The sequence below is a fragment of the Contarinia nasturtii genome, unplaced genomic scaffold (genome assembly GCF_009176525.2).
Source record: "Contarinia nasturtii isolate CC-2019 unplaced genomic scaffold, AAFC_CNas_1.1 Cnas_scaffold_1371, whole genome shotgun sequence".
NCBI classification, from domain to species: domain Eukaryota; kingdom Metazoa; phylum Arthropoda; class Insecta; order Diptera; family Cecidomyiidae; genus Contarinia; species Contarinia nasturtii.
In genome coordinates this window covers 675123-690289 of record NW_022198708.1, presented here as the reverse complement: position 1 = coordinate 690289, position 15167 = coordinate 675123, and the positions used below count along the sequence as shown (strand labels likewise).

General features: G+C 34.5%; 2 protein-coding genes across 19 annotated transcripts in view; both read right to left on the bottom strand.

The window, feature by feature from the left end:
• LOC116345988 (myocyte-specific enhancer factor 2) overlaps nucleotides 1-15167 on the bottom strand; it is a 99167-nt gene that overhangs the window by 17678 nt on the left and 66322 nt on the right. Inside the window, exons 1-3 of one of the 18 annotated variants that reach the window (XM_031775850.1) lie at nucleotides 11647-11877; nucleotides 11198-11446; nucleotides 10787-11093 (exon numbers count right to left, since the gene is read on the bottom strand). The exons of 13 other annotated variants lie outside the window; for them this stretch is intronic. The gene's annotated coding sequence lies outside the window, so the exon portion shown is untranslated. Of the gene's footprint in view, nucleotides 1-10786; nucleotides 11094-11197; nucleotides 11447-11646; nucleotides 11878-11944; nucleotides 11960-15167 lie in introns of those variants that run through there. 4 more of the 18 variants (XM_031775857.1, XM_031775855.1, XM_031775856.1 and 1 more) reach the window with 4 other exon arrangements.
• Nucleotides 439-4065, bottom strand: LOC116345989 (homocysteine S-methyltransferase-like). The gene is made up of 3 exons (XM_031775860.1): nucleotides 3870-4065; nucleotides 1080-2293; nucleotides 439-711 (listed from the first exon to the last, which is right to left on the bottom strand). Exon 2 carries the CDS (start codon nucleotides 2099-2101, stop codon nucleotides 1148-1150), a length of 954 nt encoding a protein of 317 aa, XP_031631720.1. The 5' UTR covers nucleotides 2102-2293; nucleotides 3870-4065; the 3' UTR covers nucleotides 439-711; nucleotides 1080-1147.

Sequence of the window (15167 nt, the reverse complement as noted above, 5' to 3'; positions counted from 1 at the left end):
TCCATAATTCATGTATATGGAAACCTATTTCTAAATCTATTCGCGGACCCAAACAACACACCGTCATTTTCCAACCAACCAACAAACACACACATCAAACGCTCCCCAGTGTTCTCCACGTCATACTGCCATCACACAACAATTAGATTTATGTGCTTTCAATCGGCTATGCTTGGGTGTTCTTTCACTTTTGATTCAGTGCTTTGCTGCGTTCAGTTTTTTCATTGGACTTTGGTAGAAAGAGAGAGCACCCTAAAGACATGTGTCACGGAATATTAATATAGCACATTCCATGCGATTTCCAAACCATTGTCTACTTAACAAAAAAGGGGTACAAAGAAGCGAAAGAAAATGAACAAGGAAGAAGAAGAAGAGAGAGAGAGAAAGATAGAGGAAAAAAGCTTACGGACTTACTTTATTGAAACAAAAAGTCTTTGCTATATTAGCGTAAACTGAATGTATAAAATATATATATGTATTTTTAGCTCAATGTACAATTATAGCTTTGATATTTTAATATTTACGTCGTATTTATATGTGATGTGTATATTTGTTTTTAAAAGAATCTTGCTTGTATTTCTGTCTTAGATTGATAAGTTTTTTCGGGATTTTGTTGTTGCCGTTGTTGTTGTTGTTGTTGTGAATAGAAATTGAGTGTAGAAAAATGTTATACATTAAATTAGAGAGAGAGAGAGAGCGTTGTGCGAGACGCTGCGAAAACAAGACCAAAAAATAAACATTTATATGTAGAAAAATTGCGTTTTAAAAATGAATGAACGGCAACATAAAGGTTTTCAAACAGAGCATATACTAAGCATAGATATATATCCTGGATATTTTGTCAGTATCCGATATTCATTGGAGCCAGACTTTGAAATAGAGTAAAAACAATAGAAGTTATTGTTATAGTGATTTTAGTAATGTAAATGGTTTTATACTTAGACCTATAACAATCACTTCTATTGTTTTCACTCCATTATAATGTCTGGCTGCGATAAATATCGGATACTCACAAAATATCCCGGATATATATCTATGCTCAGTATATGCTCTGTTTTCAAACAAGTGGATGTGTTTACGTGCAATCAATTGGCCACTTGAAAATTGGCTGTCACTCTGTAGCTATGTAAATTGGTTTGGTGTTGCCTCAATTGCTTTCAATCTTCAATTTATCGGCAATTTGTGCGATATCCTGTGGGCCCGTTCGGCAACATCCGCCAATCATTTTAGCACCCAATGCAATCCATTCATCAATATAATCGACCAATGACTGTGTATTGGTTTTGCTAAGCCAAGTTTTTGTAACTGGATCGTATTTCTCACCGGAATTTGGATAAACCAACAATGGTTTATCGGTTAAAAATTTGAGTGTGGTCAGTGCTGCGCTTACATTTTCCAATGCAATGCAATTCACTCCAATCGCCACAACTTGTGGCTGTGCATTTACCATTTTGACAACAGTTGATAATGGTGTACCATCGCATATATGCTCCGAATCACGTAAACTAAATGAAAAATATGCGGTCATCGTTGGAAATTCGGCTAAGAGTAGTAATTGTGATTCGACCTCCGATATCGTTGGTATCGTTTCAAAGCATAAAAAATCAATGTCCGCATCAACCAATGCCTGTACACGTGGCCGATGAAATGCAGCATATTCGGTGTGTGACACTTGATAGTCGCCACGGTATTCAGAACCATCGGCCAAGAGTGTGGCATATGGACCAACCGAACCGGCAATCAATAATTTTTTTGAACATTTTATTTCATTTAAATAATCGGTACGCGCTTGCTTTGCCAATGTAACACTCTTTGAAATCAATGCCAATGCTTGTGTTTTATCAATGCCACGCCGTGCAAAACCATCCACTGACGCTTGATAGCTGGAAGTTATCGCTAGATCGGCACCAACACGAAAATAATCCAAATGCACTTGATAGATTAAGTCGGGATTTTCAACAAGCACTTTTGCCGACCATAATTTATCATTTAGCGTACATCCTCGCACTTCAAGCTCACTTCCCATTCCACCATCGATTACAATTAAACCATTTTCGGTCAATAAATCGGTTAAAGGACTCTTTTGCATTTCAATTGACATATTTGATGGTTTTCGCTTCCTTTTTTTTATATCGAAATCGGTGTTCTTATAAGCTTTTTAAAACAAACAAAACTGCCTATTTAAACGCCCGAAAAATTATAAACCAATTTGAACAATAGAGTGTTTGATTACGTGCACTTTTAAACTATTTTGTACATGTATCAGTATCGCTTCAATTTATTTTTCATTTGCCTATAATTAGAGAGAAAAAAAAAATCTCAATAAAATGGAGAGAGTATAAGAGAATTCAACGATATATAATTTGAAATGGTATATCTGGATTAAAAATAGCATTTACAAATCAAAACTATTTATTATAATTTGAATGATGGTGAAGAAAATGATGTCCGCTTTTGGGTTTTATTCATTGATATGGTTGATTAAATCGAGCGGACGTAACAGACGTTCCACATTAAAAAATTACCCCAACAACGAAGCGCCGAATGAATGAAAATAAAATTCGGACGTGGTTTTAATTAGTCTAAAAGAATAAATGTGATACGATTGTGGTCGCATCAAATGCTGATATAGATTATTTATTTGTTGTGTCTTTTTTGTTCCTTCTTCATTTGAAAAAAAAAATGGTTTCACTGTCACTGCCATTGTATGTGAGTAATGATACTAAATGATTTTTTTCTTCGCTTCGGTCATTAATCGATATTCACGGTTGTTTTGCGTGACACACATTCCAACGGATCTGATACGGAATGATTGAGCGAACGAGAATGATTTGTTTCCGATTGGATTCGGAAGTAAAAAAATTTAACAGCCCTTCGAAATCTACACAATCACAATAGATAAAAATGTGTCTTTTGCTCGCATGAATATGTGTCCTTTTCTTTGAATTGTGAGACCACGTGCTTAACTGGTGGATTGTCAACACACATTTTCCTTCGATTTAAATGAAAGAAGAAAAAAAACTTTTGTTTGGTTGCGGTAAGTTTTATTTTTCTATTGTCTATACATCGCAATTCGATGGAACAAAATATAAACACATACAAACCCGTGAGCGAGAAAGAGAGAGAGAGAGAGAGGTGCTTCTTTTTCCAATTTTCATATTGAAATATGAAAGTATTGTTGATAACAAAGACTTTGGAAAATTATCATTGCGAAGGTTAGAGCAATTGCGCGCGATGGGGCAAACACATTTTCAACTTAAAGTGATGTGTGGTTGTCGTGTTTCATTTTCTTTTCGTTAGGTCGTTATTGGGGGATTCAGAACGTGAGAAAATAGCACGTGTTCGATGAAAGACATGAAAAATCCGGGCAATTTAAAATATATTACACAACACAAACACACACACACACACACACACGCGCACACACACACACACACCCCCCGACACAATTGAAACGAATGCAACGTGGTTATTGTTAAATTTGTTTTCTGAAACGCATTATCACCAATATATATAATAATATTGCCAGGCAACTCTCAATTTGGAGATTTTTTTGAGTTTTTCTTGGAAATTTCATAGTTGAACAATGACAATAAACGAGTTGACAGCTTTCGCAGTCAATCGATCGATGTACAAAAATTTCAATCAACCAATTAATTTGCTTTTGCGCACCTTTCAACGTAATGCATTCTTTCTATTGTTGTTTTAGCTCGTTCACTTATTGTATGTCTGTTTGTGTGTGTGGCTGTGAGTTTTTTTTTGTTCGATTTTGTTTTTTCTTCACCATTCGTTTAAATTTGCAAAGCACTATTTCTAATCAGATTTTAAAAGAAACAAAACAAGGAAATTTATTCTCTTTCGGTACTTACTTCGATGGAAATTAAAAAAAAAATAATATTTGCAGAGCACAATAGCAAACCAGCAGCGCGTACAGAGAGCGCAAACGACTAAACAAGTTAAATGAAGTGAATTACTTGCAAGACGAGACAAAGAAAGAAAAAAACTTTTCCGCTGTTATTGCTCAAATGCACACGACACGTCTAAAGTGACCTTTTTGACAGGAAAACGAAACAGTCTGTAATTGGCTGCATACACACAATTTTTTTCGTTGGTTTTTATTTTGACGATGACAACACGCATTTTTACACGATCTGTGAAGTGTACGCTTGCATCTGTAGGTGTTGTCGAATAATAAGACACATTCAATACAAACACTTTTTTTTTTAACGTAAACCCCCAATTCGCAAATCAAATCGCAAATTACACACTCACACATTATCATCAGTCTCCCTCTTTCTCTCATAGTGGATGGTACTACAGAAATGTACGCAGCCAATAATTATTCGTTGTATTTAACCCAAGCACGATGAAACTACTATTTACAACCCAAATTGTTAATTATTTAATTGATTCTTGAGACGATTGCCGTTTTTTTATGTGAAATAGTAATCAAATCTTAAAAATGAAAATTAACCAACAATCTTGACTGGGTTAACGCATAAAATATACAAGAGTGTGTATGAGATAAAAAAAGAGAAAGAGAGAGATATGAGAGGGCAGTGTAGATGAACGTTTATATTTTTTTCAATTCAATTTTTTTTTCGAAAAAAAATCTCTATCGCGAAATTGAAGTTGGCTACGAATTGATATTGAAATGTTTATGCTGTGTCATATTCAAATGCGATATGACATATCACGTCTGCCAAACATTACATGGAATCACCACAGCCAGACAACACACATTTTCTGATTTGCATACGAAGCACGCATTTAGATTAAACTGAGCCGTAATCTGCGACACTTTTTTGTGACCGTTTATGCGACTTTTGAATGCTCAGAACATTGTTAATCATTTTTGTTGTGAAAATAACCGATACGGTTTGTTCATGTTTTATTTACTCGCTTTCATTTCTTCTGATTAAAAGAATTTTTATGTTTTGTAAATCAAAAGTCATAAGCACTGCAATGATAACAAATTATTCGATTTAGAGTGTAAATATGATTGTAAAATGGCAATGAATTGCATCGAACGACCAATATCAATTAAAGACATATTTATCGTTGGTTTTGACAAATATGAAATTGGAGAGGGAGAGAGTGAAAAAATGAAATGAAAAAAATGGACACATAGACGATTCCATTGCAAAATAAGTATCGTAAATTCTTTGATCAGTAGCAAATTGTTGCGTTCAAGTGAAAATTCTTTTCAACCCCATTTGGTCAATCCATTGGATATTTATTCAACGGCGAAATTCACATGGATTCTGCTAAAAATTAAAAAACCAACACACTAAACAAAAAAGGCAAACTGACGAGGTGGAGAGAGCACCGCGGTACGCACGTCCATCAAATGCCATTTACATTTTTTTGTCTTCATTTGCTGTTATCACATGCCTGCAGAATATGGTATCTGCAATGTGTGTGTGTGAGAGAGAGAGAAAGCTACACCAAGAGACTCTGTTTTTAAAAGCACTGATTGTATAAAGTAATTAAGTTTAATGACGTGGAAATTAGTTGATCGGCATTTATATACGGGCACATGAGTACCTGGTGTTGTTTAGTTTCGCCGAACATACAAAATGTGTCAACCCTTTTTTTTGTAACATCGTTTCATTGTCATTACGGTAATATTGACGAGAACTATGCACACAATGATATGCATAATGGAGACATCATCATATGGGGCATATATCCGTTTGACATGAATGGCACGCAAGAGTAACAGAGAGACGTTAAGTGGATGGATAGGGTAAAAAAAACGAAACTCTTTCGATCATCAATTGAATATACATGCGTTCAAGTGATTAGAACGCATCTGTTTTTTTTTTTTTCAACATAATATGTAATCGAATATGCAGGGTTGGAGTTCGAAAGTGGACGAGACAGAGATAGAGATATGAAAGAGAAAATTCGGAATCATTCAGGCAAAATAGCGGATGCGTCGATGATGAAAATCGCTGAGACACAAAAACTACATGTGCACATGACATAAAAACCAAAGAGACAACGAGTATGAGAATGAGAGTTTTCGTTTCACTTTATAAATTTGATAATGAATTTATTGAAGCTTCAATAACTTGTTGGTATGCGTCTGTAATGAATAAATTCGCATAAAGAATTTATAAAAGCCACGAATGAACGAACAAAAACACCACCATTACAACCACCAGCAGCAATAACAACCAAAGGACACGGCACAGCAACGCTGTGTGACAACGCCACTGACGACAACAACGACACGAGCAGCAAGACCAACAATAGTTCGATATTGAATAGACCTGTTCTGGAACACACAGTTGCAATAGCATCGAAGAAGAAGAAGAATGAAAAAAATTGTCGGAAAAAGCACCATGCGGATGAATTGAGCTTAAATTAATTAAAAATTATTAGGTAGTATCAAACGCACAGGTCACTGATTGAACTTCCATGCGAAAGAGCGATTTTTCCAAAGAGTACGCAATGTATTGTGTTCATTATATACGCGTTTTGCTTGTATTGCGATTGAAAATGTAAAACCGAGCGAACGATGGTTGCGATTTGGAAAATTTTCAATGAACCCAAAATGATTGACTAAATTTTCGATTTAAGGATTTCTACTTGATGCATGCATTTATATCGATGTAATATTGCGGACGAATTAATTAAGTATGATGATGATGAAATTTGACGCATACACATCTATGTATTGTAAAGGTGGTGTGGTTGTATCAAATGTCTTGTTCGACGTATCGAGAGTAAAGGAGAGTTTATAGAAAGAGATTTTTTTTTTGTTTTTGTTGATGCTTCTGTTTCGAAGCGAGTAACAAAGATGTTGAATTTGATATTACAGTAGATATATTTATTGATTTTATTTTTCATTGTCGACCACAAAACGATGGAAAAAGAAAGACGGATGAAAAAAAAAACTGTGTAGATTCAACAATAGACCATACGGCGGATGATATTGGATGTTGCAACATGCCATTGGGGATGGATTGCAAAAAACCTTCTCATGGAAAATCTCATAATAATTATCATCAGATTAAAATCATGCTCTCCTTACCGTTTTTTTGTTGTTGCTGTTTTGCTCATTTTTACACAAAAATAAATCAACAACGAACAAACGAAATACAGACAGACACCCAGAAAATTAACGGTTTACAATGCAAGTGAATGAAACTGAACCATTTGCAATTAAAGCAAATAAGAATATACAAAGCACTGCCTGAAATTGATCCAAAATCGAAATTCATTTGCTTAACCATTTCGATGAAATCGAAAAATTTCTTATTTTCTGTCGTTGTTTTCGAAGAAAATTAAGGTGAACTCATTGTTCAATTAGTTAGCTATTTTTTTGTATTTCGCCTATTGAATTAATGTGTATCATGAGATGAAAATCGGGCGTGTGTACCTCATAATCGCCCTAAACTTGAAAACCGTGATTCAAAATGTTATTGTTGACTTTTTTTAGATTTATCCGAATTTTATAACAATGTTGAGTGGTTTTCAATATGTTTTCGTTCATTAGCATCGGCAGCAATAAAGGCGAAAATCAATCACAATTTTGCCATCTCATCAATTAACCATTCGATTGATGGAGCATATGATAACATTTTTAGAGATGAAGATCGATTCGGTAAAGGACTGAATTACACAGTTCACAGTTCACATTCCATTACCGCACCATTTGGCCTCCCCCTCCTTCAACATTATTCATTTAACATTATTCGGATGGTGTGGAAAACGAGAGCAAAGTTAATGGTTCGATTACAGCGGCAAAACTGTCTTTTAAATTGTCCTTCGATCATCATGCTTTGTACATCATTTTCGATTAGGCGAATTGTGAATGACTTAACACGTGAGTCAAGTAATGTGAAAGACGGTTCGATAAATGTACAAATGGAAAGGGGCATGGAACGAAAGTGGTAGAGAAAGTGAGAGATAGAGAAAAAAAAAACAGTAAACAACATTTCCTGTAACTTATTTATTTATTCATTCTGTTAGATTCGTTATTTTATTATTCTTTCTTTTAGATTGCACATGAAAATGCTGTTCGTCTCAATTATATATGCAATCGAAATGAGGAAAACCCTGTGCAGAACGGAAAACCGACTATTCAAAATAATTCAAATGAAATGGGATGAAATGCGCACCGCTCGTGATGGCACAGAGCATGAAATATCCTCGCATGTGTTATTAGTTCCATGGCATATACATCATGAATATGATGAGCAGAGAAATGATGTGTGGCAAGTAAGTAACAAAAGCGTTGCTTTGTAATTGACTCACGGGCGTACATCGCCCGCGCTTTACTAAAAGGAACAAAAGAAGGACACAGCAAATTTGAACGAGAACGGAAGAAATTGCGAGCGCAAAAGAGACAGACAGACGGAAAGAAAGAAAAAAAGAGATGTATGCAGAATGTGCAGCCAAATACAGAAAATTTGTAGAAAATTGGCCTAAAAGCAAATAACATCGCATAAACATAGAAAATTCGATATGAAGAAGAACAAGATGGTGAAGAAGAAGAGAAGAAAAAATGGATCTTTTATGTTGGTTTCGACCATTGTTTCTTATTTTTTGGTGAAAAACGCTTTTACAGCTACACGTGTTGAGAGCTTTATCTTCCTTCTTCTTCGTATTCTTTTCATTCACTTTTTTTTTCTCGTGAGTTCATTTCCAACGTGCACAGCTTTTATAAGACTTTTTCTTCATCTTTTTTTTGCTTTTCAAATACTTTCTCATGTTCTCGTTTTTTCTCTCTGTATTTTTCTTTTGATTTTTTCATATATACTTGTTTATGAGATTTATCTGCCTTGTTTTTCTTCTGTTTTCTCTCATTCTTTCTTGCGTTCGCTTGCTCAATTTCTTCATCTATCTCCCTTTCATTCTACGTTTCTTCTTTTGAATTGGAGATGTGCGCTTAAACAGTTGCCATGCAACAGCACATGGATCGAGATTTGTTGGTTCGTTGTTTTGCCAGCGGAAAATTCCGGTTAAATGATAACTTTAACATGACAACCAAATAATCAAGTAACTAGTAGTGACAACAGACTCATAATTTCATATATTATACACGTTTTCGATCATATACCGAGATTTATTGGGCATAAATTGGCATTAGACATATTCGTCATTGTTTGGCTGATGACAGCCCACCCGCACTAGAGGCGACGCCGACATCACCATTCAAATCTTTGTCTATTATGCGCATTTTTTATCAGTAGACAAGTGTGATTAAAATATCTATTGTCACATTGTCATCCTTTCCATTCTCGTCAATAATTTTATCGGCAACGGTTCTTCAGTCATCTCGTAAACCGTTTTTAGAAAGAGAAAGAGAGAGAGAGAGAGAGAGAGAGAGAGAGAGAGAGAGAGAGAAAGGAATGTGAATTTTCATTGAGAAATTTTTCATCCTCCACTGATTAGTGAAACATAGAGAGACAGTGAGTTCACTGTGCTAAAGGCACCTCGTGCCATTTTTTTTATTTTTCTTATTCTTATCATCTTTAAATGAACTCAAAACATCGAAAGAAACTATTTATTTCTCTACTCTATCGTCTTTTACTTTGCTCACTTTCTTCCATTCGCAATTGCTCTTGCTCGTTAAAGTGAAAAGAAAATGAAGGGGATGAGTGAAAATCTCCGTACTATCAATATAATGAGAATTCTTAAGTGGAGTCAATAAGCGTACACAAATTGGTAAAAAGGTTTAAAGTCCTTGACAATGACAAAACATATAATGTGTGGAATAAAGCAGTAGAAGACAATTTCAATGCTTGACTTTTTTTCGATTTGTTATGTATGGCTTCAATCGAATCGAATCGAAATATGATCGAAGAGTGAAATGACAGACAAGGAAAACTACCCCGAACGACACTAAATCCACAATGATAAAGGGACAACGTCAAATTTGAGAAAAGAAGAAAAAAGAAACCCGAAAATGTGTGATGGCATCGATAAAAGGTCGTCCATTATCATTGATCGTTTTGAATTTTTCAGTACACACAAATTTTTATTGTCTTGGTTCTGTGTGTCGGATACTATCATCTCGGGTCATTTTGACTGGGTTCTCTCGTTGGTTTGCGTGATAAAGTAAGCGAACGCGTGTGATAGGAAGCAAGAACGGGCAAAGGAATTCGTATTTTGTGACGATGTCGGCATTTATTAAATATTTACTAGATGATTATTATCAATTCACATTGAATTGCGTGTACAATAAATGATCATCAATACACGATTTGTGAATCTTTTACTATATGGGGAGCATTCAGCACCAAAAAAATTATTTGTATTCTCCTCATGATTCTCCAACTCTCTCTCTGTCTCCGTCGATTTGTACATCTTTCTTTTCTCTCATTTTTCTTCCATTGCTTTGTTCTCTTCTTTTTTCTCACCCATTTCTCGTTTTTACTTTCCATTTCAGGTGTTCGTCTTATTTTTGGAACAAAATGGTGTAAATAAAATTCGCTTTTAAATCAAAATGGAAAAAATTAAAGAAACAATTTTGTAACATTTTATCGGGTTAAAATATATTTGAATATTAAAAATAAAATTCAATATGCAAATTGGCAATAATGAAACGAGATCGAGAGAAAGAGAAAGAGAACGAGAGAAAGGAGAAATATTGAAAGAGAGTGTGTTGCTCTTTGTTTACACAGATGAGCAAACTCTGCATGCATGCATTCGATCCAATTAATGAATTGTCGAAAATTGGCACGCTTGAGAAATAGCAACAACAACACACGGCATGTGTGTGTGTGTGTGTGTGTATGCGAATAAAAAAAAATGTTTTTTTGAACCTTACCTAAACCGTTGAAAATCCGAATGTCTTGCACGTGTAATAATTGAAAAAGATGAAACACTCCGCACACGGAAAATCGATGCAGTGACAACAATGATTGACTTTGAATGAGAGTGTTTATCACAAATTCTTTTGTTGGTTTTCTTCTTTCAATGTTTTGTTATTTTTGTTATTCTTTAAGTTCACCGTTTAAAAACTACACTAAAAATGTCTCCTGTATCAATTGGGAAGTGTTCATTCGGTTTTTTTTATTGGTCGGTTTGTTCCTTTGCACAAAGTTCACACACATGCACGCAAACAATAATCACTTCTGCCAGAAACCGGATAAAAATAAATGGAATTATAATTTAAAGGATTAACAACTATAAATCATTCGATGGGATTGATTAAGAAAAATTTTCGTATGCTACTGACTTTTTTTCAATTGACGTCGGCCGAATGAATCGAATCGTATAATTGAAAAATCAAAACAACAATCAAAATAAATCTCGTTTTCTTTATTATTTCTCGCTTATGTTTATTCACTGTAACTGAAATTTGACGTCATTCAAACAAGAAGAAACACAGAGCTAATCAGAATGATTGTGTTTCTATTTCGTACACCTCACAACAACAATTTTCGAATTAAAAGAAAACTTATGATCACAATCCAAAATGCCTCGGCTTAAATATGAAGGAGAAAAAAAACAACATAAGTCAAAACACAATACGAAACGAAAAAAATAATTGAAAATTCAAATGGTGTGTTATACTCTATCGATATAAACGATAAACGTTACAAATAAAACTTAAAAATTAAGCGATTTAAAAAAATGTGTGTTTTTAATTCGGTTATTTTGGCAAATTAATATTTGTATACACACCGTGAATTCCGTTCGTTTCGTAAACTCTTAAAAATGCAAATTTAAAAAACACCATGTGAAGCGCGCACATACACACTTCAACTCTATTCACGTTGTTCGACTGTGTGATGTGTGTTGCTTTCCTTAACAAAATAAAAAATGTGTGTTTTTTGCTTTTTTTCTCTTTGAAAACCAAAACAACTTAAAATCGAATTGTTGTTGTTCGACAACGGCAACAGTACAAAATCAACTAAACGATCGAGTCGGAAAATCGTGAATGCGATAAACGATTTTTCTAGAGTGCTACCGTCAAACTTACACCGTAAGATATATACATAACACACAATGTGAAGAGTGTGTGAGAGAGCACAACTGAACGCGCGCGATACACATATGCGAATGATTATTGTGCGCTATGTGTATATATCGTTAACTGTAACAAACTCAGCTGCCATACACTATGTGTTGTTTGCCTGCCACAGCTAACCAGCCCCTCTCTCTCTCTCTTTTTCTCACATTTGCCATCTAATTTGTATGTGTTTCACCTCGCCAATGTGATGTGTGTGTTCATTGGATTGTATAATGTGTGTGCTTCGAAGCGACCGATTGATTCGAGTTGTTCGTTTAAGACGAAGAGTGTACGGGCCAACCATACACACACCACATATACGGCCAACAGCTATAGACGTCATAAAAGGAGCACATTTACATCCATGTACATGTAAATGCCAATAAGAGTAATACAGAGAGAGAGCGAGAAAGAGAGAGAGAGAGAGAGAGAGAGAGAAGGCGAGAGAAACAGACACGAGCCAAACGAAGAAACTGTATTTTATCCATACTCAAATACAATTTCATATGCCGTAAGTATGGCACTTTTCTATGTGTGTTGGTGTTTTGGTGCGCGTGCAACACTGAATTTCAGTGGATGAAATTTTGTATGTAACAGCTTTGGCATAGCACACAACAATTCTTTTTACTCACCGATTTCAAATTTCCAAGCTTCCAACGTTTGAAATATCTTCATGTATTCGATATTCAACAACAACCAGCACATTTTTGATATTCAATTTTGAAGGAAGAGCAAAATTTTGGGGAGAGAGAGAGAGAGAGAGATGTTGAAGAAGATAGAGCAAATTGGGGAAAATCTCATTCGAACCAAATCTATAACATCGAAAATAAGGTGTTTGTTATGCGGTAATTTCGGTTTGTATGCTAATAAGTAGGCTGCACATCGTGCGTGTTCCCAATTTTTAACGCCAAAAATCTCTTCGTGTTATTTCTCTCGAATTTGCTGGAAAATTTGAAATCATTTCAATATTCACGAATGTCCTTGTATATGTACAATGAGCGAAAAATTGATAAAATGACGGTAGATATCAACCATATCATAATTGAGTATGCATTCGAATCCATCGTTGATTATATGGTGTATTTTCATTAAAATGTGGCAAGCAACAGGCAGAAATACTGAATTTCTTATATGGCACCGCTTTGGTATTCGTTTGTTTCATCGCTCTATTTATTCGCATCAACAAATTCAAAAACTTTATCCAATCAACGTTGTGGTACCCACTTGCATGCCAACACGATGGATGTGCTCTTTGCTTCAAAACAAACAACAACAACAAAAAAATCGTTCATTCTCTCATAACAACGCTCTCAGTACAAGGCAATTGTACGCATCCAAGTAGTAATATAACGCTGTTGGTCGAACACACACTCACTCTGTGCGTGTGTTTATGTCTCTGCCTAACTTTTTAGGGGGCAAAATTCACCGTTTCAATATCTCTGCTCTGATTCGTTTTTAGTAAAATTTCAAATATTTCTCGAGTAATTTCGAGAACAACATTTCAATTGGGATTTAATGAAAATGGAAATTCGCCCACAATATATGCATTTTACAATAGAGTTGCGCATCATAATTTTCATCACCGTAGTACGCGGTTTGCAAAAAAAATGTCGGTGTTTTTCGTTGTTCATCAAAACATAGCGTTTTTTAAGATTGCTTAACGGAATAGAACAAAAGGTAAACAGTTTTCAAGTTCGTCGTGATTTCTGTGGACATCGAGACTTTGATTAAACAATGCATCAAGAATTTTCCACGATATTTTCACCCAAACATTTGTTTCTGTTTTTTATTTTTTATTTTATCGGCATAAAATAATTTCGAGTGGAAATGGAAATACCAGGACTTGTCAATATGCGGGTAATGCGAACTAAGCACTAGAATGTACAACAATGAACGTACTATTTCACATTTAACAGCAATGTAATTTTTCCAAATTTGAAATTAACAAAAACGCACTCATTTACGTCAACGTTAGCGAGCCTTGAGGAATATATTTTGATGAATTGAACATTGACGTCACAAAATGTTGTGAATGGTCGGTCGTTTTTGTGGTGAGATTTTATTGTAAAGAGGATAAATTATGGGAAAATTTCTTTATTGATCTTGTATATGCATAAAATAAATTTGAAAACATTATTGAATTTTGTAATTATTATTGTCAATTTCGGTCAATTTTCATGAGATGAATAGATAAACCGAGTTTTAACCGAATGTAGAACTAAATTGATTATTGGTCAATATACACATAATTTCCATGAATTATTTAAGAAATTCAGAGCATAGAAGCGATGACATCTCAGCAACATTGCGACTATTTTTATTTTTATATTGTTTCATCGACAATAGCTACAGATGATATATGCTGTGATCAATTTGGCTAACACACCTTCAGAACTTGAATATTAATGAAAATTCAAGCTCTTATTTATGGACGCCAATGTAAAAGAGACTAAGAGACTCTTTAAGTCATTTACATTTTCAGTGACACATATAAAAGAGAGGCATATGGTTCTTGAAATTTATGTTTTTCATCATCTAGTTTCATTGAAAAAACTCAAATTATTTTGATTTGACTAGAAATTGCTCTGAATCCCTTCAGATATTTACAAATAAAAGCTGTTGCATAAAAATTGCTTCAAATCTGTCCATTTTCTGCTTCCATTGACCAACTTTTAAAATGTTCCCTTGAAAAATCTTTAGGAAACTTTATAAATAATTATCGAAAAGTTTGTATAAAACTTGATTTATGTGTGCATTCGATGTCCATCCCCCTGAAAGGGGGATTCCATTGCATACTTCGTGAAAGCTTGGGCGTATTGAGCTCGATAATAACCAAAACAAAGCCGTAATCAAGAACGAATAAAGAGTCTTACGGGAGTAAGACGAATTTTTCCGAACGGTGGTAGTTGCGTATTTTATTAAGCCAGTTAAAAATAATATTTGTTCGATTTTTCAAGCCTTTCAAGCGGCGTAAAGTTCGAGACCAAAATATGTTTCAACTTTGGCAACTAAATATTCTTTAATTTAATAGCAGAAGTAGCCGAGAAAAGATTTTTCACACTTTCATGATGATCCCATTTGTACGAAATTTGAAAGTATTCTATTTTCTAACCAAACACTATAAACAATATGTCTGACGTTAATTTTGCCATAAAAATTATTTTTGAAACACTTTTCATAACTAAAGTCACAA

What these genes read in the sequence shown, in the direction of transcription:
- LOC116345989 (XM_031775860.1), bottom strand. Translation starts at nt 2,101, where the DNA reads ATGTCAATTGAAATGCAAAAGAGTCCTTTAACCGATTTATTGACCGAA.